This window comes from Mycetomoellerius zeteki, unplaced genomic scaffold, assembly GCF_001594055.1.
Source record: "Mycetomoellerius zeteki isolate Tzet28-1 unplaced genomic scaffold, Tzet1.0 scaffold221, whole genome shotgun sequence".
Lineage (NCBI taxonomy): Eukaryota > Metazoa > Arthropoda > Insecta > Hymenoptera > Formicidae > Mycetomoellerius > Mycetomoellerius zeteki.
Genome location: NW_017257184.1, coordinates 557,687 through 584,457, shown reverse-complemented (window position 1 = coordinate 584,457; position 26,771 = coordinate 557,687). Strand labels below are relative to the sequence as shown.

Genomic DNA, 26,771 nt, shown 5'->3' with positions numbered 1-26,771 from the left:
AAAAATTCAAAACATTTTTTTAATAATATAGAAAATTAATTCATTGTTCTAAAAAATAATAAATAATTAAAATAATAAATGATTATACTGACAAATAAAAATAATTATTTCATCTTAAAACCTTTTATATATATATCCTTCAATTAAAAACTTTCGAACCTTACTACAGTAGTACTGCATAAGTATAATTTATAATATCAATTAACTCTTTTATAATTTATATAATTACTTATAAACATTATCGAATAGTGAGTATAATTTATGAGTATAATTGCCATTTATAAGTATAATTGCCATTTATGAGTATAATTGTCATTTATGAGTATAATTGCCATTTATAATATTATATATAATATTATAAATGGCAATTTTGATTTATTTAATTTGGAAATCTACCTTCTGAGTTAATATTCTAAGAAATAACTTGATTAAAATGTATATGTCATTCAAAACAATTACAACAGGATTAATTTTCTTCAAAAAAGTCCATAATATAGCTAAATACGAGTACATCTGACATCTTGAAGATCTTTCTCATGTCCAAACTATTTTTAGTACATTGAAGCACCGGAATTCAATCTAAATCTTTCAAGGCAATGTGATTTTTTTTAGTATAATCGAAGACTGTTTACTGTTTGAGACTTGACGAAGTCTGACAATATTACAGAATTACATATTTTTAATTACAATAACTGACATTCAGAAAAGACAAATTGGTTCTCGATCAACTATTTTCTGCTTGATCAATCATTCTAGAAGGAATTATCGATGTATGCGGTAAGACGTATAACTAAATTGCCTTAAATTCGTGAATGTATAAACTACACTATTAAAAATAAATGTTAATTTTAATTTAAAGACGAATAGTGGACTTTCTGAGACACGCAAACGTGTTAAAGTTAACACAAAAATACTAATTTTAACATTTTTACATGATGCTATGCGATCTTTGAGTTAAAATTAACATTTCATTTTTAACAGTATAGGTATAAAGGTATATATAATACGTAAAGTGCAACAATAGATAATCCAAAAACATGGAGATTCTAATATCTCATTTTTTTTCAATATAAAAGAATTTAATCTATATTGCTAAAAGTAACACATCAGATTTTCACATCACTTCATTTGTAGTGTTCTATCGAGATAGATTAAAGCCTTTTGCTGTGTTGCAGTGATTATTAAATAAAATAACCCCGGTATCTTATTTTATTGTAAAACTTTCCGCGATATAAAATAGTAAGTTGAACCTCCGAAGTTAATAAAAATAAAAGCCGATAAGCTTCGCGAGAGTCCGAAATTCCTGTGCTCCAATCGGGGGCTGCGAATCCCGTTCGCGGATAATCCATCCCGACGAAATTCAACTTCGATATTGTATAATCCGGCCTTACGGCGCGCGCGATGTTATTCCACCAGAAATTTATCGACGGCGACCGCGCCGGCCTGGTTACACCCGATGCCGCGCACGTTTCGCGAAACGTGACTACCTACGGAATGAGCGAAATCGCGCGCGGCCGCCGTTGGAGTTGCTCGCTCGCAGGAGCCCCTCCACGTTATTGGGATCGAACCCGTTTTTACGCAAAATGAAGACATCATTATGGTTATTCCGGGATTTTATGTCGGATATTACACGCAGCATGGTGAATGACAATGACGCGGCTTTCGGTCGTGATATCGTAAGTATATATATGTAAAGAATGAATCTTGTATATACATAATATAAAGCGAAACAACAACTTATACTCATTCACTATTCAAGCGAAAAGGAAATAGTTTTCGATTTAATTAGCAAATTATGCACGGAGAGAATTTTCTTTTAAAATTTACTCTGAAAATATGGTAATTGTGGTACAATTAATATTTCAAAGATTTTTACCACTTCAGTAAATTTAATCAAACTTATTTTATATTTTATTGTAGTTTTATTAATGAATGAGAGAGATTTACATTAAAATTCTTCGAAATACAATGTTGTCCCACGACTATCATATTCATTTTCAGGGTAAACTCTAAGAAAAAATTCTCTCCGTGTGAATTTACAATATTGAGAACGATATAACAAAATATATTGTGATATAATTGTTATAAAACACGATATATATTTTAATCGTAAACAATTGGATAAAGTACGAAATGTACTAAAAAAAATATAATTGAGTATATCTATCTGTTAACAAATTTAGAACATATATTAATGTAGAGAGATTTACAAATTTTCATTTCTTTTGATATTTAATCTTATTTAATTCATTAAACTTATGTATTTAATTTATTTTATCTCATTTATTTAATTCGTTTACTATTTTATTTTAAACCTTTTCTCTAAAATATATTCAGAAATTTATTTACACATTTAAAAATAGTGTGTTAGCGCAAATAATGTAAATTAATGATAATATATTAATATGTTTCATAATATTAATATAACATCAAATATAGCCTGTTATATACACGATAATAACAATGACGAATGAGTGTGAGCGAATACGTTTCGAAAGTAATTAGACCACGTTTTGACGGAGACTAATGAACTTACCATCGAAACTTGCTTAAATTATTATCATCGGTTGTTACTGTTTATTCGGCTATTTCGATATTTTGCGTCAATTGCACGACATTCTGATAAACGATAATAACTATCGTACATGGACGTAGATACATGTATGTTCATTCAAAGAGTATCGAATAATATTCTAATGAAGATTAACGAACGATTCGCACATCAGTAATTGTATACACAAATACCAATAATCTTCTCTTTCCGCTATTCTCTCGTTATCGAAAAATACAATACATAAGGCTACAATGGAAACATTATACAATGTTCTCGCGAATTCCGTAAACATTCGGTCATTAATAATCGATTGGAAACATAAAGGAAATTGCAACGGAAACTTTACTGTTATATTTAAAAGTCGAGTTTGTTAATAGCAACCGCGGTACAATAAACGTACAATAAATATTTCTTATTGGCTAATTAATAAAATAAATAATAGCCTAAACTAGGAGAGAGGGGGGGAGAGAGAGAGGGTGTGTGTGTGCGTGCGTGAGAGAGAGAGAGAGAGAGAGAGAGATGACATAAGACCAGGTCATGCTTTCCTTCGGGACTTCAGTAAATTTCACCTACAAGTTTCCGATCTCCTCTCGGGAATGTCTCTTCTAAAGCTCCTATCCATTGGTATCAATGTACTACGATACTTCTAATTCGATTGAAAACCCCATGTGGGGCCACGTGACTCGCGACAGAGTTACGTTTACCTATAGTCGAAGTAAATTTTTTTTCTAGCTGACACAGCACAAATAAATCGCTTTGTCATGGAAAAATTGAATAAACACATTATAAATACATTTATAAATTAAAAAAATTTTTTAAATAAAAAAAACGGAGAATTTGTCAATAAAAATAAAAAAGGAGTTCATTTATTTAATCGTTTCAGAGTTATTATAAAAGAAAAATATGAGAATAACTCTTCTCTCTTCCTTTAGTTTTTCATATATAAATATTTTCCGGATATAAAACATTCTCAAAATGGCTTCGATTTAAAATAAATAAAACTACTTTTTTATAGTCATGTAGGTTACAACAGAAAATAATTTATTTTCTGACCGATAAAAAATACAGAATGAGGGAAAGAAAATTAAGATTATTCTTGATCAAATTTTTATTGTAACATGTAAGATGTAATTCGCGATATCCGAAAATGTAAATGGAATTATTGGAAATAAAATCTCCGCGCATTAAATTGCGAATAAATCAAAGAAATTGAATTTATCTCGATGTATTATTTAGTGTTTTCCTTCATTTTTCCCGTTCTTTCTCAATCAGAGACGACGCAACATGAATAAAACATCTCGTCTAAATTTTCCAACTTTCGGAATTGCTGATACAGAACGAAAATACTAGAAAGTGTACACTTGTAGCTGATTTTGAAACCCTTCATATCGGTTCCCGATAGAGTTGCGTTAACACAGCCCACTAGAAGTTTTATCTCCGAATCGAATACTTGAAACGATATTACGATACAATACGATACGATATTACTATACAAAAAGAGAATTGTTCGCAATAGTTACATACAGAATATCAGTGTAACGTACGTTACGTCACACAAAGGATTATCCCTCGATATAAATAACAAAAAGAGAATTGTAAATGGAATATTAAAGCTAAAATTTTTTATATATGTATTTTCAACAAAATATAGGATTTTCCTCACGCAAATAATTAAAACATATCTTTGTAGCCAAAAATAATTAATCATAATAATTCCTGAATCTTATGCTGAGAAGGGAGTTATTAAGCTATATTTCTTAATTACATATTTCAAATCATAAAATATTGTATAAATTTTAATTGATAGGAATTTTTATATTTTTGCGGATAGTTCTGCATATATTTTTGTATTTTCACGTATTTTTCTATGTTCATGTATTTTCACGTATTCTGTATATTCATTCACTACGTGAACGTGTTTTTGTTATGTATTTTGATTTTGTCAGTCAGAGTTGTTAGTAAGTGAGTAAAGACAGCTGGGGACCAATAGTCTACAGAGAAAAGAAAGTTGAAGCAAATATGAGGACGGAGAATTAAATTTAAGTTATTCGTGCGATACACAATAGTCTCACTTTCATTTTCTTCCTTCTTTTTTTTAAAAGCATAAGCTTTCCCTCCTTTTCCCCTCTTTTCCTATCATTGTTTTTTCTTCGTAGGTTTATGATTGATATGCAGAAGATTACTTTTCACTGCAAATTCACAAAGTAAATAAACATAATTCTTTTATCTCGCATCAAATATCTACTGGGTTTTCTTAATATCCGTGCTTTCGGCGAGACAGGATTACGTAAATGAAATATTCAGGGCGTCGCAGTTATACGTTCCTTGCCCTTACCGTGCTTGAAAAGGGAACGACAGTAAAGAATGAAGCTCGTTTCTGGTCTCGCGGGTTAGGCTGCAGAACGGAGAGCAGCAAAAGAAAGAAAACGGAAAATATTTCTCCGTGGTCTTTCAGTCGGGGAATTTCAGTGCAAGCACAATCGGCAGTTGTTCTTAGATTTTTGCCGCGGCACAAAATTCTCAACTGGTGCAGAAATTCATGAGAAAATGTGTGAATTATTAAAATGCAGTTCCCAAGTTTGTACGCGGGGAAAGAAGAAGGTTAAATGAGATTTTTCTCATATTCGCGACAAGATCAACTGATCATCCATTTTTATTGCAATTCACATGAGACTTTATTAACTTCAGCAAAATACCATACCAATAGCTCAGAGAGAGAAACGTAAAGAATTTTCTTTCAATCGTTTCGATGATCAATTCCTTCATATCGTCCACGTAAAATATTTTCTAATATTATATTACACGTATGTTAATTGAAAATCAAGAGAATTAATTCTAAATATTGCGGATAAGTATCTTTTTATAGAAGTAACGTTAACCAAGAACAATTATTGATAGCAAGACAATAGCAGTAGTAATCAATTCATTAATTCAAATGGCAATTAAAGTAAGGAAGGATTCTGTGTGCTTTCTTCCAAACCGATAAGTCGGCGAGACAAGCTGGAACGCTCGAAATTATTGCCACTTCTCAGTAACTAATGAAAAAATACGAATATAAGAACAAAAACTATGAATTGTTGAGATTGAAAGATACTTACACCATCGTTCTTAATTACCAGGTTCACAATATTGACGAATTCAGTCTTCCGTTATGAGATGGTTTCACAGAACTAATGACGAATGTACTTGGCCGACTTTCTTTGTTTCTTCGCAAAATGTTCGTTTGCGCGAGTGAAGTGGACAATATTGGAATTTCCGAGTTTTCTGATGATCTCATACGAAGATAATTTTTTTTTAAACACGAATCCAAAAAAATAAAGTTTGTAAAATAATCAACACGAACAACTTTGTTTTCATGAAACATAATTCTGTTCTTTTAAGTATTATTACTCTCGAAAACACGTTTCATTTGCTTGGCATGTTTTATTATCTTCTCTTTTGTGTGCAATATTTTTATAAAATTTTATTTGTTGGTGTAAATATAAAATTGTTAGTTGCAGATTAAAAAACAGAACAACACAATTTAAGTGTAATTCATAACGTACCTTCGGAGTCCGATGTGTCCGACAGCGGAGGCTCATTGGCGATGTACTGGCGGCCGCTCAGCAAATTGTTCTCCACGACCGGCCGTTTGTCCTCCAGCTGCCTCCTAAAGCCACGATGGTCGTCCTGTAAAGGAGACGCGTAAATCGTGAAACAAAAATAACGAGACAAGGAGCATTGGTGTCTGGTGCAGTGCCAAGTTTTCTCTTGGCGTTTAACTCTTCGCTGACGGGAAAGGCTTTGAGAAATTAGCCCCGTTTCGATTAAATTCATACGTTTATTGTGATAAATAAGGTAGAACGATGATAATACTACGACGTTGATGAATGCAGTTGATAATATCGTCATCGTCATTATTGGCTTCGGAAATGTTATTTAAAAGTTCCATTATTACATCAATTACTTTAAATAAGTAAAACAAATAAGTATCACTAATTCAACTAAATTATTATTAATTTAAATAAATGCTCTCATATTATAAAGAAGATGCGTACCATCAGACGCTGCTACATCGCACTGCAGAGATATTAACGTGTACGTTCGTAATTACGTTTGACGGAGACGTTATGCAGCGGGGTTGAAAATTAGCCCGCTGCAGCCAGCGAGAAGAAGTCGAGTGGGGTAAAAAGGCACTCTTACAATATTGCACACCCGCTAGTTAACAAGATTATCTCTCATCCTTCACAGGGTTAAGCATTTGCTGCGAGCAACACGCGGATCTTTTTCTGCGCGTCGAGGGACGCCCAGACGGCACGTTCATGTTTAGTTTCCTTTTTTATATTTCTGCGAAGGAAAAGTTCATTCACAAGAAGAACGGAATCGTGAAGCAAAAAGACCATCTTTAATTGTCACCGAGTAGAGAATTTTCTCATTTTCATGGTTGTTTGTATATTTTGTTAAAACTTCATTCGACATTAATACTTCGTAACAATATAGTATATTAAACGTCTTGTTTTTCAAGTCTCGATATTTTTCGTGTGATTTTTTTTTTATTTTTTAACAGGTGCTACATTGGACGTTGTGTCACCGTTTGCAAAAAAAAGTTGTTTTTTAGAAGAATAAAATCACGTATTTCTTTAGAAATGTGAGTCTATCCGTGCTTTTACAAACTGATTGAAAAAATAATGACATATAGTACATAAAACCAATTCAAAATAAATAAAGATGTATAAGTTACGTTATATTGTTTTCGATTTAATAATTACATTTTTAAAAGGAATGTAAAACAATTATTCTCCTCTTTCTCTCTCTCTTTCTCTCTCGCTTTCTTTTCACACATTCACACACAGCGACTGTTTATTGACACATATTTAATAATAATCGACAATTAGCGAATAAAATCTTGAAGAAGATATGATCTGTTAGAAGATAAAATACACTGTCTATTATTAAATTATACTGTTAAATAAACCGATTAAATTGTTCTACAGAATAGATTTCGCCACATGTCGGCCATTAATCATTTTTATATTTTTCGTCGTTATTTTCTTTCTCTCCCCATTTCGAAGAATGATGACGCGGCGATCAAGGAGTGATAGAAATCTCATATTGCGGTTATTCTTTATTTTTTCTTTTTGTCTTGTACAGATTTCTCTTCTAAAGCTTTTCTATTACAAATAGATCACGTATAAATCATACGAATACCGAATGTATAGATTGCAATCGATAGATTTGAAAATTTTACGCCATTAAATATCGCAAGTGGATTAATTATGAATTTGTATTCTCCTTGTAAATTGTACGTGTATAGAAATTTACGCACAAGTGCATACTTAACCGTGCGAGTCAAGATGTTAATTAAGAAATTAGAACACTTTAAAGCTATCCATCCACTTGGACAGATGAACATTTTCTAATTGCTTGCAGCTAGACAATTCCCTTATCAATGCGGTTATCATTACGAGAGGTTAATTACAAGATATACATACAACGTGAGGCAACAATGCGCTGATGTATATCGCAGTAATATACGGGCATCTGACATTAACAATAAGAATCTTCAGCATTTAACTGCTCCCAACGCGCAACGGTTCGTATTGCGTATCTCACCGAGGAGATAAATTATTTCAGAACAATTTTTTAATATACAACTCTCCACGGAAAAGGAATGTTCTTTGTCTGCTATTTTACGTGCTCAGTACAAAAATAAATAAATAAAAAGTAATATTCATACGATAACTGATTTAATTGTTTCAGAATAATTTCATTTCAGCAGAATAATTACAGAATTCTACTAAAAAGAGACTTCTTTTTTTCATATGTTTTATGTACATATTACGATAAATGATCAAATTATTTAAATTTAAATACATTATGCAGTTTTGAGGAGAAAGTAATCCTTCCACTTTCCACTCCTCAACCTCAACGAACAATAAAGAATTTAGACGATAGTTATCTGATTAATTCTAAATCTGTCTTATTAATCCTAAAATCAGTATCAAGAGCACGTCAATCGTCCAAATTAATTTTGTTTCCTTGATGGAAGCAGACCTTTTTTTATTTACAATCTATCCGTAATGAACAAATTCCGTATATAAGTCGATACTATTACCCGTCAAAGAAACGAACGTTAAATATTTCACGAACCACGAACGTCGACGGACCTCTCCGTAAACAATCGAGGTAACGGCGCGATGAGAGGTCCGGACTCTCCACCAAGCCGAAAGAAACACATCGGCATAAATTCCAGAGGTTGACACTTGGCCAAAGTGCCCATCCGAAAAATAACCACCAAGCGGGACCGTCCTCGACGTGAAAAACGAAAATTCCGACGGCAAGGCCGAAATAAAAATATCAATCGTTCCGTGTCGCGGATGCGTCGAGGAAAGATGGGCTCGATGAAACGGTCGCGTACATTAGTACGAAAAATGCATGCTCAAAACTGCGGACTTGTTTCGTCGCGAAACAGCAAAATCCATCGAATTCGCGCTGTGAATCGATACGCCTCTCAACGCCGGCCTTCCGACGTTACGTCGGCGGTTTTGATTTATCAACCATATTCGCACGCGCGCAAAACGAACGAATAAACGAACGAACGAACGAACGAACGAAATGGCCCGTATGCGAAAGGCGCGTACATGGAACGTTCGTCGTGGACGGCTCGTCGTCGGGACGTGCAACGATGCCGTTTACAAGCGTGCGCGGGAATCGATCCGTGCGCTTGTAGGCGAAATGGAATTTTCAGGACGGCTCCCGTAAGAGGAATGGCCATTGCGCTCGTTACACGGTTACGTCGTCGATTGCAACGGCGACTAAATCGTGCGCGATCGGCTTTCATTTCGATTGCGTGGGAGCAATAAACGACCTTCTAATTACGCGTCTGTCGTTTCGACTTCGATGCCAAAGCGCCCTGTAGTTTCGATTCCGATTGAATAAATTCATTTTTCCTCCACCATTTCGTATGGAGAGTGATTTCTATAACTTTCATTTGAAAATATTAGAATGAAACGTTTTTCTACAAATAAGAATCTTATTCCACAATATTAAATAATAATTGCAAAATTACAAGTAAAATTAAATTTTTATAATGACAGCCTAGTGGCTTATGCAAAATTTAAAATATTTTAAATATTATTTCGAAAAACATTTTAACAATGCTATTCATTATTAAAATATTTATCAATAAAATTGATGCAGATAAAATTAAATTTTAACATCATAAATGCTTCATTATCGTTGTGCCAAGAAATACATGATCTTTATTCCTTTGATTTATTAATTACTTATTATACAAGTAATCTTGGAATATTTTTAAGATAATATCAATTCTAGGTGATCTCAAACTTGAGAGTAAATTGATTAATATTATTCAATCTATTTCAAATATTAAAATAATTCTTAGAAACAATGCGCAATCACGCAAAGCTCCTTTTAAACGTTAATAGTAACATATTAATTACCTAAAAGTAATCACTTTTATTATATCCGACGTTAATGAGACAATTTATTTTATTCCAAAAGAATTATATACATAAATAGAAGCTCAACATTCGTTGCATCATCATAACAAATTTATTAAAGAAAAACGTTGTGTTTTCGAATGCCAAACACTAATTAAATTAACAACGTGTAATTATAATAGCTCGGAGCGAATGTCCCCGAATTTCGCATATAGATACGTTTAGGATTTTCACGGAATTATTTAGAATCACGCAACGCATATGCATGAGGGCAGGATTTATTAATTACTGGCGAATTGTTTAAATTAAATCCATACATAATCGATTACATTAACCGCATTTTCCCAATAGGTACGTGACAATTGATGTATCAAATTTCAAACCGTGACAATAATCTCGCGACGACTTCGTCGACGATAATTATAGAAATTCAATTTAATCGGCATATTATTTACTAATAAAGTTGATAGATACTGAGAGCACGTGAGAAATACCGAGGTAATAGTTATTGGTGGTAATAGTTAATTGAATTTACGTGAAAGTAGAAACAAACAATATATTAAGAAACAATCGTTTGAAGACAGTAACTTTGTGTTACTTTCTTCGAATTTAAATTCTATGCCTGGTGCGAAGTGCAACGTGAAGGAACGCAGATGAAGTATAAATCCCAAGCAAGTAAAGACGTAACATTATTGTGAATCTAAATCAGTTCTTTAAAAGACGAGAAACATATTTCATAGTATTAATAATATTTTACAAAGATAATACATCACTGAGCGGATATATTTGTTGTTGCATTTTTTATTATGATATTAAACACATATAATCGCCAATTTGTTTGATAACAACTTATACATCATTTACCTTGTATGTGTGAATGAATTTTAAATAGAAGAAATTAAACAATCTTTTTAAGTTAGAAAATTATTACTTTTCTATAATACAGAAATAAATTTAAGTATTTATAGACAATAATTTTAAAAAGAGAAATTTACATTTCATAATTTATTTTGATAGTAATATTTTTTGCAAATTTAATTACAGCAATATTATGAGAAAATCAAAGAAATTTTGTTTTCTTCCGTTTCACTCGATAAATGTAAAAATATGCATATAAAATATATTATCTCATTGACTGATTGTGAAATAAATCAATATGATTTTTGTATTGAATTTTAAAACGTATTTACGAGAGGCGTATCAATATAAAGGCAACTGGATGAGTACGGTTGAGCACCTTACTCTTCCGCTTGAGTAATTAAGGATAATCGATGGCCATTTCCTGTATTCTCCGGCGCGAGTGACAAATATATACAGAGATTTAGCCGCACGATGACATCAATGATCTGGTCGGGACACATGCGGCTTATCACCTCCGTACATACTCGGATATTACCTGTATCGGTGGTACAGGCGCTTCTCCATGCCGGCAACATGCGTGTTCTAATGTGGATTAATCCAATCTAGTGCACCTTTGTAGATTATCGCGCTAAGGATATTCATACAATTACATACCGAATTTCGGTCGCACTATACGAAGCAAATTCAATTTTTAAGAGAATACACAATTAAAAATTGGAGAGAATAATGAAAATAACTTAGAACAATGTACGATAAAATAATGTTTTAAAATAATGTAAGTAATTTTCAAAATATATTCACTTCCGATTGTATTACAAAAAACAACATCTCGTTAAAGAATGTTAAAAATCTTTTCAAATAGATAATATATTTTTATCAAATAAGATTTAATGAACCGGAAGTTTAATCAACAGCGAATTTAGTTGAAGCATTTAGCGCACAATTGACGTAAGAGCAATGATGTAATTGAAGCTCACGTTTCCATGAGGCGGAACACTCAAACGTGATGAGAATACGTAAATATCCGTATCCCGGATGAGCTATCGTCTCTCGTAGAGACAGTCGAAGAGCACCTACCTGATAGCGCATGAGTTTATACGTAATTATATTCTATTCGTCCAATCAGTTTGCGAGGCGGAAACTTGCAAGCCTCTCCGAGGACTACTATATGAAATGAAATCGATTTTAGGTACATAAGTCATGTCCAAGTAACTTGGCTCGAGTTCTGAAGTTTCGGGATTGATGCTATTGCCGCGAATCAAAGGATGTTAAATGGAGTATGCCCGTCTACCGAAGATAAAGAATAAATGCTGACTAAAGTACGTCTACAGATTTTGTACGGACTGACTAAGTTCGATGAAGCGGAATCCAAGTAATCTATGCGCGAAACAGCGACGACTTACCTGTTGTTTTTGTAGTGCAGCCACATCGCCGCAAACGGGTCCCAGACCGGTGAGTTCTGTGTCTTTTCTTATCACCCATTCGATGAGCTCGCGCAATGATAGCAGTAAAGCATTCCAGTGTTCTGTGTTACTCTCCAATCGATTTCTGCACAGAAAAAACATGCACGCGCTATATACACTCCATATCTATATTGGATTCTAAAATTTACTAGTTGAATATTATACTCTCTGTTTTATATTTAATATACATTTATTTTTTTATCTAGTTTATATCATATAAATACAAAGTATTTGTATTAATCCATTGGGATCGCATAACGAGTTAGATTCGTTAGAACTTTCTGCGATGCAATGGATAGTTTTTAAAAATAGTTTAAAAAATTGTTATTTATTGAAAGTTATTTATGTTTATATTACTTCTTAAAAAATATTATGTTATATAAAAAGGTATCTCTATCTAATTTCGCCTATTAATATCATATTTATTTCCTAAACGTCGAATCCAAAAAGCATTTATTGATTATATATTGATTAAGTATGTATATAATTAAACTTATTTCTTAAGATATATTTGTTTGCTATTAACAATATATATAAGAAACAGCATTCAATTAAATTATATAAGGTCTGTTCGAAGCGGAGACCCAGACCAAACCGAAATTGAAACCGAAAACTGTTTCGTAACCCTTTTTTTCGGTGAATCAAAACCACTTTCTATAACATTTATAATACCAAAATTGTAACCAAGCCAATAAAATTATTTTCGGTTTACGGTTTTTTTTCGGTTCTTTTTCCAGTTCTTAATCTACATAGATCTGTTCTTTATAGCTGAGTGGATTGCATTAGTTTAGAATTTATCTTTCTCCTTTCACATTGAAAGAAGAAAGATAAATTTTTTGAACTCTATAAGTGCAGTGAGTATGTAAGAAACTAATTGAACAGATGAACACTTTCTTTCTCTCTCTGTCCTCTTTTTCTCTCTCCTTTCTCTGCCTCTTCCTCCTTTTTATTTCTTTTTTTCGCTCACTCATATTGTCATAATTGTGATTTAAATCCTTGAACATGTGTGCATATGAAGCATTGTATTAAATAAATACTATATTTTTAAATTTATTTCTGTCTCCACTACATATACAATTTAATAGAATAAATGTAGAAAAAAAATCATTTGAAATTTTAAACTCCTCTTCTACCGCGTGAGTAACTATAACTGGAGAAAATTGTTAAGAAACCGTAATTTTTATACGGTTTCAGTTTTCTTTACAAGTCAAGAAACCGAAACCAGTAAACTTATTAAATCGTGACTGGAACTGAACTAAAAATAACTTTCGGTTCGGATCCCTGACTCAAAGCATTAAAAAACTGAAAGGACATGGAATGTGAGCATTATACTTACACGGAAAAAACGATTCTTGCAGAAGTATCTAAAAATTTAAGTTTAGGTAAATCTTTTAGATACATTTCAGCAAAATCGTTCTTTCCGTGTAATACTCCCGGAATGCTTCACAAATAATGTCACACTCTTGTCAATTAAAAAAGTTTATTATTTTTTAAGCCACATTTATATTTTTATATTTATATTCTTAATACTTGGAAATTTTTACTTAAATTTTATCATTTTTCGACTTTACAAATGATGGAAATAAATGCTGTTCTCTGGTCTCGACATTCGGAAATAAAGTCTCAACTGGTTAAAAGAGCTTTTCTGTTAAATGTATAGCAAATGTCAATATATCTAATTTTAGAATTGGTTAAAAAAAACGTTAAAAAAACAAAATAACACGAAATTATATATATTGAAAAAAATTTTAATAAATATTTGTTTAGATAGTACCTATTAATGAGACATTGCTTATAATAAATATTTATTCAATTTAAAAAAATGATATTTAAATATTCACATATCATTTTTTTCTAATTGAATAAATGTTCACTTACTGTAAGCGTAATGTCCCATTGGTACTATTTAAACAAATATTCATTAAAATTTCAAAAAATTTTTTTTCAATGTAAACTTGCATTGAGAAGATAAGTAATTATACGTTATAACTTTTACAATTATAATTAAAAATAAAATTATATACATCATCCTATGACTTAGATAAGATGGTACAATTACGAAATGGTACGAAAGAGAGAAACGAAATGGAATGAATAAAATTTGAATTTGCCTTTCGAAGTTCAAATTTTATTTTTTTCTGTTTGATATTTTCCACACAATGAGATCAGGGTTATCTATCAAAGTTATCAAACTTAAACCTCGAAAATTGGGTTATTTTATTTCATTACAAATTATTCGAAATTGTTGCTTATCCTGTCAAACTTATCTTGTCAACACTATAAACATTAGGTTTTAATAATAGTAGTTTACATTCAAAATTGATAAAGTATAATCTGTAAGGAGAATATCGGAATATTTTACATCAAAACGTCTACATCAAAAAGGTTTATAAAACGTTCTTACACATCCATCCAAAGGATGGATTACATCCTCTCGACGCGACGCGCTGATGGATATTCACACAGGCATAGCAGCGGCGAGAAAGACGCATAAAATGTTCGACTCGTCGTAAATGCAAGTAAAAGAGAGTACATATTTGTTAGGGACAGACAGGTAAAGTCGTCGACGGGAGAGGCGAATGAGAAAAAAGGATTGGTAAGGCAAAGCGACGCGCACGAAGTGGATGAAAGGAGAGTAAATGTAAAGTCTTGATGTTGCCGGTGCCAAGTGAAACATCGGGCGATGAGTGAAAAGAGAGAAACGAAACGGCGACGCGAAGTACAAAAAAGTATAAAACGCGAAGTATAAAAAAAGGGAAATCAGATAGATACTTAGGATAAGTAGATTAAGATTGAAAAAAATAACGCGAAAAAAAATGTAACGTGTCTCGATATAACAAATTAATAAAAAAAGACAATTCAGAAAAATGTAAATTGAAGAACAGAAATTTTAAGAAATGTGAGAGGAGAGATGGAATGTATACTGCAGATAAAATTTAATTCGAGTAAAACGAGTAAATATGGAAAGCAAAAGAGCCCTCAGGAAATTAAAGTGGACGAGCATTTCGAACGACGACGCGCGACGTGGCAAATAAACCATGCGCGACCGATGGAAAGCAACCGAGAAAAAGCGGCAGTAGAGCTGATCGTGGACAAGAAGGAAAACGATCTCAGACAAATAGGAAAAATACGAGAGAAACAGCGCGGACGGTGACATATAAAGCGCTCGTATACAAACGGATCTCGAAAGAAGGCAAGTAGGATAATAAGAAGAGATTCGAGTGAAAAAAATAAAAAACAGAAGAACTTGAGATGACGAGATCAAGAATTGCGAATGAATAGACAGTGATCCTTGATAAGCGCGACTAAGAATGCTTTGTCAGAATAAAGTTGGTTAAGACAAAGAAGCAACCGGATTGAACGACAGAGTAATTTCAGATAAAAAAAAGGCAAGAGCGTTAAAGAAGAGTCAGATCATAAAATGTCTTAAGAAAGAAGAAGAGAAAGAAGCTGTATATACGTATAGTGATATTTGCGGTAGAAGATTATCTATAAGCATAAATACGCGTTGAATGCAATGGATAGATCAAATCGATAAACATGAATACAGAACAAATATTGAAGGTGCATAACACGCGTGTTTTGTTAATAGTAAGTAAATACATACTACTGGACGGAAGCGCCGGAAACACAAAATGAAAGACCAGTGGGAAATCACTGGAATACGTGGGAGCGCGAGAGACTGGATACGGAAGAGACGTCCTCAAGAAGAATGAGGACTCGTGACAGGCACCGCTGGGAGAAAGAAACGGAAGCAAAAGATGTTACTCTATGCCAGGGACGGGACAAATAAGCAGGATAAGTCAGAAGAAAAGAATTAGTCCGAGGAGATGATCTTGCAGATATATCCGAGATAATGGTCTCGCAGGTCCATACACGTACGGGTCATATACGGCATAACATGACGTGACATAACAGAACGTAGCAAAAGAAATAGAGACAAGCTCTTGTCTTATCACAGTATTAAAAATTTGTGAAGTAAGCGGTTTAATTCTTGGGTCTTTTATTAAATAATATAAAAAAGACTTGACGCTATCGGATTGATGTACGATTAACTTTAACTTACATTTCGTAATGATTCCAATCATAATAACTGCAATTCTTATTTCAAAAACTTTTGAGAATTTCAATTTACTATGCATGTTATTTCTTCAACAATTCAGTAAAAAGTTGCAGCAATAGAGATAATTTATAAAGAACTTAACGTGAATAAAAAGAATCCCTGTAAATTCCGGAATTCCTTTTTATACAGCAATATAAAGATCAAGTATGAAATATAAAAATGCAAATATAGAAAAATGTAGAATGCGTCTGCAGGAATAAAAACAAAAATAATAAAAATAACGCTGGATAAGCGGAATTTCTTCTTATTTTATTTCTTGTTTAACTTGTCGCCCATTATCTTGTCGGAACGACTCGTGCGCGGATGGAATCCAAAGTGGTCTGAGAATATATATAAAGAAGCTCTGCGTAGGGCGAATTAAAGCGGAAGACAGAGGCCCAAGAGACGAGAGCGGCATAAAGAGATAGGAAGCGCGAAGGAGGCCAGGAACTGAATGCCGCAAGAGAAATTCTCGGATAAAGAGCGCCGGCCGTCAGGACAACGAAGCACCGTCGCCGGTGCCGGAGGTCGCGAAATAGACGAAAGAGGAAGATAAAGGAGGCTGGTGGGTGAAAGGAGGGCAGGAAGGATGGCGGTTGGGATTTAGATTTATATTTCACCATTGTTGCACCACCACTGGTGGCGGCACCCACTTACTAGGTCACATTCAACAATTCCCATCGTCTTATTCCCCCCCACGGCTCCTCTCCGAATGTTCCATATCGTCGTCGTCGTCGTCGTCGTCGTCGTCGTTCTCGTCGTTCTCGTATCGCAAAGAAACAGCCTCGCGTCTGGATATATCGCGGTTATTGTAACGTCGATGAGAGCCGCGCGGAATTTCGCGTACTTTTGCGATTTGAGCGCGCATACAGGCACACGTACGCGTCTGTATACAGGGCTACAACACGTCGCGATATTGCACCTTCTCCCAGGGAGATAAGGGCGCGAGGATATTTTGCGCGATGGATGGCGGTACGGAGTTACCGGAAGAAATCGTCCTCATTGCTCCGACGAATCGTGGAAATAAACTTTTCTCGCTCCACGTAGCTGTTATATGTGGCGACTGATGCTCGCTCGAAAAATTTATTCCATGCTATGAGAGAAAAGGATTGATCTGCGAGACAACTTGAATATGCTTACGTGTTTTCTCAAAAAATTGGATTCTTGTATACGGATTTATAGGATAGATATAACTCGAGAAAAAAAAATAAAGCGTTTATAGGTAGAATAATTGTGATACAAAATGGAATTAGATAATGAAGGATTAATAATAGAGATTAATAAAGATGATAAAACAATTTTTCTGTAATATTTCTCATAATATGCAAAATATTGAATCCTTTTTATCACGGTATGCTCGTTAAGATTCATAATATTGTCTGGAAATTATCAATTTTAATTAATCGTGGCTCATATATGCATAACGATAATTTATCGTCATATAATTGAGAAAAAACGAGGTTCATGTGATTAATAGGACATCAGACCTACGTCAGTAATGGAATCTTACGGTCACGAAAGAGAATTTGGCGGAACATCTATTTTCGCTCGTCGTCCGGCTGCCAGAAACAGGAGAGCCTCCACTAACGGAAAGATATACTTCTCGTTCGTGCGATCGCATTTCAATTGAAATGTTCAATAAGTGGGTGCTACACTGTCGCCTTGGCGAACGAACCAAGTTGCCCTGCGAGCGAGCGATCTTTACGACGTGCCAGGCTGATGTAAAATAAATCACTAGGAAATTTCCTGGGCGGCTATAAAAATCTGCCGAAGAAACGTCACGTATCTCGCACCTACTCGATAAAGTCCGACGTTAGCCTCAAGTAAATAAATCATGAATAACATAACTGATACTATGATATTATTGTTAAACTGGTACTATGATATAATTGTTGTTCGTGACGGAGACGATTGTTTGTAGGTAGTAAAAGTCATTCGGGACGTTAATTACTTCGAGTATATGACATATTTGAAGAAAAGTGGAGGGGAAATGTTTCTCCTTTCGTGAAGGGAGAAAATAAATAAATAGATTTATAGATTATTGTGACTCGAGAAAATATCTATTTTAATATACGTAAAAATATTAATCTATTTTAATATACAATTTTACATACGCAATGTAAAATATTTTACATAGAAAATATAAAGTACTTTTAATGAAACCCTTTTCTCCCTTTCCCGTAACAATATGCTCTCGCAAAAAACCGTTATGATAACGAAATTCTATAAAAATAGGAAATCAATATTACAGTAGAGATACAACGGTGATGCCTTTTTTCGTTTGCTGAGCAATTAAGAGACGTGCACAACGGTATCGCATAAAGTTCGTAGAAAATCTGATTATGCGAATGCGAGAGCGGTGTTATTCGAGCTCGTCGTCATTTACGAGGAAAAGTAAAAAAGAACACACACACACACACACACACACACACACATAGGCATATAGAACAAGATATGTACAGAATTGAATTGCGAAGCATGGCGAAATGCAAAACGCGAACCGGCAAAGTCTCTGATTACGCAAGATCGCCAGATTTAGCGTACACGGCCGGAGATTAAGTATAATTAAAACGACGAAATGGGCACACATAGTTCGGCACACACAGTACATGTAAGTTGGTAAAACTGCAACCGTAACATCGATAGACCGAGGATTTGGGATAAGTCGAGTTACAAAACAGTTCTCAACGACGACATTGAAATTCCGAGACGCACCTTTAATCTATCTTCGTTTTCGAACGCGTTTAGAAGACATCTGCGAAAACAAGCGGAAATCGTTACGTGTTTCGAGCTTTACGTCGGATTTGGCTGGAAACGTGGATTATCCGGCAAATAACGGAAACGATTCAGCGTAAATTCAGAAAAGGAATCATTCGTGTTTGAAAAGAGATTTGAAACAAAACTTAGAACAAATGTGGAGTCTTTGAAAATTGTCTCTTACGGTTTACAATAGTTCTTACATTTGTTTGACAAATTTCAACATTGTCTACGAACTGAATATTTGATCATATCTGCAAGAATTTGTCTGTGTATAAATAACGAAATTTTTTTTAATGTTTCAAACGTAAGTTTTACAAAAGTTTTACAAAAATTTTAAGCTAAAATGTTGAACATAGGAAAGTTTTTGAACATAGAAAATGTCCTATATTCGAGGCTGTATATCTTACTATTGAATCATTAAAATTCATTGAAAGAATTTCATGAATACTGATAGTCTCCACAGAAACCTACAATGCGATTTCAACTATATCCTGCATTTATGCGACACGAGACTGAGTCTCTGCAAAACGTCTAGAGAGGGATGAATTTATGAATATAAAACAATACACACTTCATATATGACAATCCATTTGATAAAAAGATGTATCGTTTCACAATGTTAAATTTGCTATTCAGATTTGTGAGAAACTCCTGCAGCTCGATCAAGACGTATTGTCGGATTGTTTTCCATGGAATTGCATAAATTTCTTGCACAAAAATATTCTAGTCTTCTAGTTTAATTTAATTCACAATAAAATGTCATAATTTCTCCATCGTAAATTGTAACTCAACAAATGTTATTATCAATTATTTAAAAACAATTAGCTGTTATTTGGTCGTTTTTTAAATAAAAGTCCTACCACAGCAGAAATAAAATATATTATACCAGATGTTTATATCAAAGTATAATAATCATTTTTTAAGAGAGTTAAGAATAAATTAAAAATAATGCAGCATACACAATATGTAGATTGTTACACTGAAAAAAAAAGATTGGCTGCTGCAGTAAATTAGATGGTAAAATATGGCATAGCATTTTTAATTGGTTGCAGTAGTCAATTTTTGATTGTGTTAGTCTATCGAAATCCTATACTGACATTGCAGATAGGCTAACGCAACCAAAAATTGGCTGCTGCAACCAATTAAAAATGCTATGCCATATTTTACCATCTAATTTACTGCAGCAACCAATCTTTCTTTCAGTGTAATTACTTATTATTCGTATATCTCCTAGAAAAATTTGTTACTTTGCTAAAATTTGTAACAAATACAAATAATATTGCGGTACAAAAAATTATAGATATGTATAGGATATTATACGAATAATTAAAAAATTAAACTTGTATATAACTGTTCGTATCCTTGTGTTCGACATGATCAAAATATATGCGGAAATATGTGTCATTAAAACTCATTATATATCTACAGAACTGATTAATGCTGTTAAATAAATTTTCTGTTTAATAGATTTATTCATATAGAATTAGTAATCGCATAAGTGTAAATAATTCTCGTTTACGTCGGACAGTTTTAATGTTGATATATGTTATTAACGCGCCGGTAATCAATTATTACGGAGACTTCGTGTTGAAAATATACGACGGAAAACTTTTGTTCGTTCAACATCCTTTTACCGTTCTATTCTGGCAAATGAGAAATGTATTAAATCTTGATAGTCAATGCGAATCCACAGGGAGCTATCAAAATTCATTGCGGCCATCGATCTCGTGATAACATCGCGCGATCGCAATCCGCCACGTGGTCGCAATAAATTAGTTGCCATTATAAATAGACTTCACGTCTAGACGAAATTATTATTGAGATAGCGGAAAATTCTCAAACTGTTTGCGCGGTAATGCGGTACTTTGCATAATAAAATATTTTTTCGCTCTAGAAATATTAAAGTATGTCGTTATGTGAGTTAGTTTCATTTATTAGTAAGTTATTACAAATGCGATTGCACGGATAATACTAGATATGTTGATGAATATTAACAATCTATTGAGTAGGTATCATTCATCATTGAACAAATCCTCTTCATTGTCAAACTGCCAATTAAATTGACGCGTTCAGCTCGAAAATGTACGAGTTGTGACCAACAAAATTAATTTGCGAGTATTATGAATTGGCTAATTCAAAGCGCGAGTATAACGACTACCAATTTTTCTTACGTGTCTCGCCTCGTTTTTTAACCCGGAAAATCTCGTCACTTAAGGACACGGTCGTAAAACTGAAATTGAACCATTTCGCAGAGCGTGTTCGTTATCAGCGACACGACACCCCTGTGAAACGAGATGTACCAAGCTTCGATCTTATCTTCTCTTTACGTGCCGATAAACATCTGGACCACCACGAGTTCCGACGAGATTAATTCCAACTGATAATGAGATCTGTGAAAGTTCATTGCGCTCGAGCTCGTACATCACCGTTCTTCTACGATATGTCTGATATATTTGCAGTATATTATCGATAATCACATTACAATTAGACGTGAAACTCCACTTAATGAAGCTCTTTGATCTATTGTGCCGATGGCGGTTCATAGTCGATATTTCCCACGAAGACTCGTCAACGGCATTGACTCGTCGCCATCATCGTCCTTGTCGTCGTCGTCGCCGTCGCCGTGTTGGTTAACGTAATAAAGCGGGCAAATGGAATTGCCGCAAACGGGCGAAGCGTTATAATTCAACTCTGGGGAACAATTTACCGGTACAATCCTAATCTGAGCGAGGTCGACTCGCTACACAAAACCGGCCCAAACTTCTACAATAAACAACATCAACAACGCCGCCATTAGCGTCGCGCCGCTAGTGGATCTGCCCGCGTCGCAGTTTTCGAGGTGCAACTCCGTCCGTTATGGACAATTGAATAATGCGACCTGATACTAAAAATAGAGATAATAAAGATGGGTACGAAATGGACAAATACACGTCTGTGTGCCATTAGTAGATAAAAGAAATATGATCTATAATGCGGAAATTAAGTTCTAAATACTTTCTTATGAAAGCTTTAAACTACTTTAAAGTATCTATTCCATTCTTGGAATAATAAACAAAGATATTATTTGTAAATGTCAGAAATTATGTGATTATGAAGATCAAATTGAAAAGCTTTGATAACGTTTCTTTTCCAGAGTAACACACAAAATCTATGTTGACAGTCCATGAAAGTATGCTTTAATAAATTGTGAGAAAACTATTTTATGTTTATAGAAATTCTGTTTATAACAAAAATAAATATGACAGATGCAATGTGCCAATTGGTATTATTCGGAAAGGGTTAGTAATATCAAACAAGTTTCGACCTACCGCAGGACGCCAAATCCACTCCTACCGGATTGTAGTTCCATTAGAATTAGCTACTACGTATGTATTCAGTAAGTTATGAGCTCCGTTTGATAGCAATTCCGATAAGCTTCTGGTTTACGTGTGAGTTTATGTGTTTTACAGTTGTTTGCGTTAGTGCCATGTATTACTTCACATGTAAATCCATTATGTATGAGATTGCAAACGTAACCCTTGTAACGTTCCGCATATTTTTCAATATTTTAGTGAACGGCCCTTTCGATTATTCCGAAGATCAAAGGTTTCTCGATCGGATCATCCTAGACTTGACCGGGATAACTATTGGGACAAGTTAACAATCAGAAAGAAAGGAAACAATATTGATCGAATCGTATTTAATTGCAAGCGACTACTTAAGGTTTCTGAATAATATTGATCGAATCGTGTTTAATTGCAAGCGATTACTTAAGGTTTCTGAACAAAACAGCAACGAGCAAATATAGTTTATCGATAATATAAGTTTACTACATAAAATGCGGATCGTCACGTACAAAACCGGTGTAGTTAATCAGATCTTGCTGGATATCTATTGCGCAATTTGATATGCCAGTTGTCGTTCGAGAGCGTAATATAAACTTCCGCTCGTAAAACGGATTCGCAATGAGTGTTGCGAGCGTTTGTGCAAATAACAGTAATACATATTTTGTCGCGATCCTGTGTTCGAGTTGCAACTTCCGTGCATTTCGTATCGCAGCCGAATAGTTGAAATATTTTTGCTGATGTTTTTCATATTCACATAACCGCGCCGCAAGATTATATCTGAATGATATGCGACGATCTCAGTGTATCCAGTAAAGCGGTAACCATTTCGGATGATGTGTTGTAAAATACAAGAGGAAAATATAGTTGCATATCATATGACGTTGATAGCTTTATAAACTTCGGTTGCTTGTAAAAATGTTACGATAGGAGAGATTATGTATCTACTACACAAAGGAGTATTTTCAAAATAAAGTAGAACTAAGAGTACAAATAATATTCATATATGTAATACATTTTATTTTCTATCATATATAAGAAAAAATAATGATTTTCAATATTTTACTGAGCAACAATATATAGATGCGCACTAAAGGAATTTTTTAAAACACATTAATCGAAAACCCATCCATTCATTTATTCTTTCTAAATTTTGTGTTAATCTGTAATAAGAAACAAAAAATCCTGCACTATTTATAAGAAAAATTGAATCCCGATAAATGAGATAATTTTCACATATAATTATTACATAAGCATTATATAATTATTATACATATTATATTATAACGTAGCTTATAATGGTGAATAAAAGATGTCATAGACACAAGGCTCAATAATGAATAGGTTTTGAATTAGAGTATATTAAAATATTGTAGATATGCTCACAAAGCACTTTTGATACATTATAGCTAAAAAAACTATCCATTACTGAGCTTTATGTCTGATATCTTTTGTTCATCACATTATAAGCTACATTATAAACTAATTCATTTCATCGGGATCCAATTTTCCATATAATTAATGCGGGGTCTTTTCGCGGATCTCGTAATGTACTTGCTGAAGCCTTATAAGCGTGCAAACGTCTGGATTAATATTGCACCTTATAGAGCGTTTTTTAATTGTACATATCGAATAGATATCGATTACAGAGTGGCCGAGAGAGGCACGTGGTTAATCCACCTCGCGGATTTGCACGGCGGTGCAGCAGTGGTGGCAGCGAATCAGACAGCCGTTTGGATCGTTTATGGTATTTCCTAATGAGAATGCAAATACCGAAGAGAGGGTGGAAGGTAATGCCTACATTTAGATCGCGAATTCTCAGGATACGCTGGAGAGATTTCGAACTATTTTTCTCGTTGGCGTCAGAATCGAGCGATAACGCATTGGTAGCAATTTCTGATCATGATCAATACATCTGACGTTCACGCATGGCGAACTAGCTTCACAGAACCAGTCACAGTTTCGTAATTCCTAAAGTGTGATGGTATTTAGTTAGGAGTTCAAATGTCAAAGGTGAATATTGACGATATTGACTAAGTTTAGTTGATACAAACGGGAATGCAAACTAAATATACATTGCTGCAACTTTGCTTTGTTTATATCACAACAAATCCCTCAAGTCTCTATTGAACCCATGCAATTTGATTCAAGCAGTTGAGGTCGCACGTCTGTAAAGTATGCCTTTTAACTGGCTCATTTATAGAATTATTTCGTTCATATTTAACCCGGGAATAATCCCACCTGGGACATATTTATACCCCAGCAGTGGAAAAATATGAATTGTTGTAAAATGGATACTGTTTTCTTCCTTTTTAGACATATTTTTTTTTCTTTTTTAGTAACTATTCTTTACAAGCTTTAAATATGCAATTCTATCCAAAATCCACAATAAAAAGTGTTATGTTATTAAAATCTTTATTTTTTTAATTAAGCCATTTAACGTGCTTATTCCGTTTAATATTTGGTTCCCCTTCCATACTTTCTCTTCCTTAAAAAAATGTTAATTTATATCCATGTAATGTTTTCAAGTGCGAATAATTAGAAAACAATCAATAACATACAATATATTGTTAATGATAGTCATTTTAATGGGGGTTAAAACACTCTAGAGAATCTATTAGCTTAGCAGAATCTATTATCTAAGTGATTGTTTACGCAAAAGAAAAATAAGATGAGTAGTCCCGGGTTTAAGGAGTTTTTGCAATAATGTGAATCCAGATACGATAAACACTAAAATCACGTTATCCTTTCTTAATTAATTGTTAAGAAGATAACCTGATCTTAACGTTCATCGTATTTGGATAAACGATATTGCAAAAACTCCCTAATCATGTTTGTAGTTTGAACCGTATAAAAGTTGATCGTAATTATGCATCATATAATTTTTTATACGCAAACGGCAGAACGGAATGAAAATAATACAACCGTAAATTAATTCTTTGCATAGATCAAATACATGTTTTTATTTCTTTAGAAAAGAATCGTCTTATCATGATGATTCGGACGTCGGCGCGCTTTCTGCGGCACGTGGAGGCCCTCTTTGTTCTACTGAAAATCTCATTTCACGGATTTCGCTTTGAGTAGCCATGCGACTAGACAGAAAGCTCTTCCTTTTGTCATCCTTCTTCTCGTCATTTCCTCACCGGTACAAGCGAACATAAGTCATCTTCTTCCCAAGCCATGGTCACAACGTCGTCAACCTTGGTTGCTCACAACGATTGATATGCGGGTTTGATGCTGCATCCCGATGCATCCTTAGAGAAGGATCTCCTCAGAGAGTCTCCAACCAGCCGGAAATTAAAATTTCTAAACGGGTCAAGTCGTCAGATCATCGGGAGACGCGCTCGTTCACGCTCGATGAACATAAAACTCCTTCCTTCTTTCACCGGCTACGTCTCGTTCGTTCTCACGCGATGGACACACAAGATCCGGCGGATCGTCCATCGATCCCTGCTGCCCATTGGAATCCGTTTTCCCATGGAATCATCCACGATTTGTATCCGCGACGATAGCTGACGATGCCGGCGGTTACGCGCACGCTTCCGATCAATTTCCTCTGGCGGGACCCGGACATTGACGGGGATGAGAGCGGAAAAGGTGAAAATGCGATTTAACGGATACCTATGTGCCGCACATTTACGAGAACGTTACAAATTTGAATCAAGCGCTTGCATATATAGGAGAAAGTAAAAAATTAGCGATTGAGCGAGAAATAGATCTGCAATAGAGGAAAATAGAAAAATACAGACGATTAAATGGGATGATGGCACGTCACCGAAGATACGTGAAACGTGCATTTCAAAAACTCAAAAATACGAATAAAAAATTTACGGAAATATTTTTATAAAGAGATATAAAGAAATTTTTAAATCGTTTCTTTTTTTACGGCCAATAAATTCGCTCATATTAATTTTAATTCCACAGTATTAGAATACAACTTTTCCATAGACTCACATGCGACTATTTTTTCATAGATATTTTTTAACATAGATTTTTTTATCTTATTCTTTCGTATAGCGTTCATAGATTTTTGTTATATTTTAACGTTTGTTGTATTAAGGAACTAGAGATGAGTGATACGTATCAATATGCGTAAATGTGTAAAAAAAATGAATGTGTAAAAAAAGTTAAAATAATGTTAAAGACGATTTCCAAACATAATCAGTAATAAGAACGTAATAAAAATAATCCATCGCAGGAATTAACGTGCAAGAAATGGAACGAGTTAGGATTTAGGATATTTCAAAAGTGTGTAACTTTGAAACA

General features: G+C 33.9%; 1 protein-coding gene across 9 annotated transcripts in view; it reads right to left on the bottom strand.

Annotated features, from left to right (window-relative positions):
* LOC108722985 (dystrophin, isoforms A/C/F/G/H) overlaps positions 1-26,771 on the bottom strand; it is a 477,563-nt gene that overhangs the window by 71,576 nt on the left and 379,216 nt on the right. For all 9 annotated transcript variants that reach the window (XM_018448392.1, XM_018448399.1, XM_018448394.1 and 6 more), the window contains 2 exons: positions 12,261-12,405; positions 6,100-6,223 (listed from right to left, as the gene is read on the bottom strand). In XM_018448392.1, the coding sequence (XP_018303894.1) occupies positions 6,100-6,223; positions 12,261-12,405 (269 nt within the window). The remainder of the gene's footprint in view (positions 1-6,099; positions 6,224-12,260; positions 12,406-26,771) is intronic.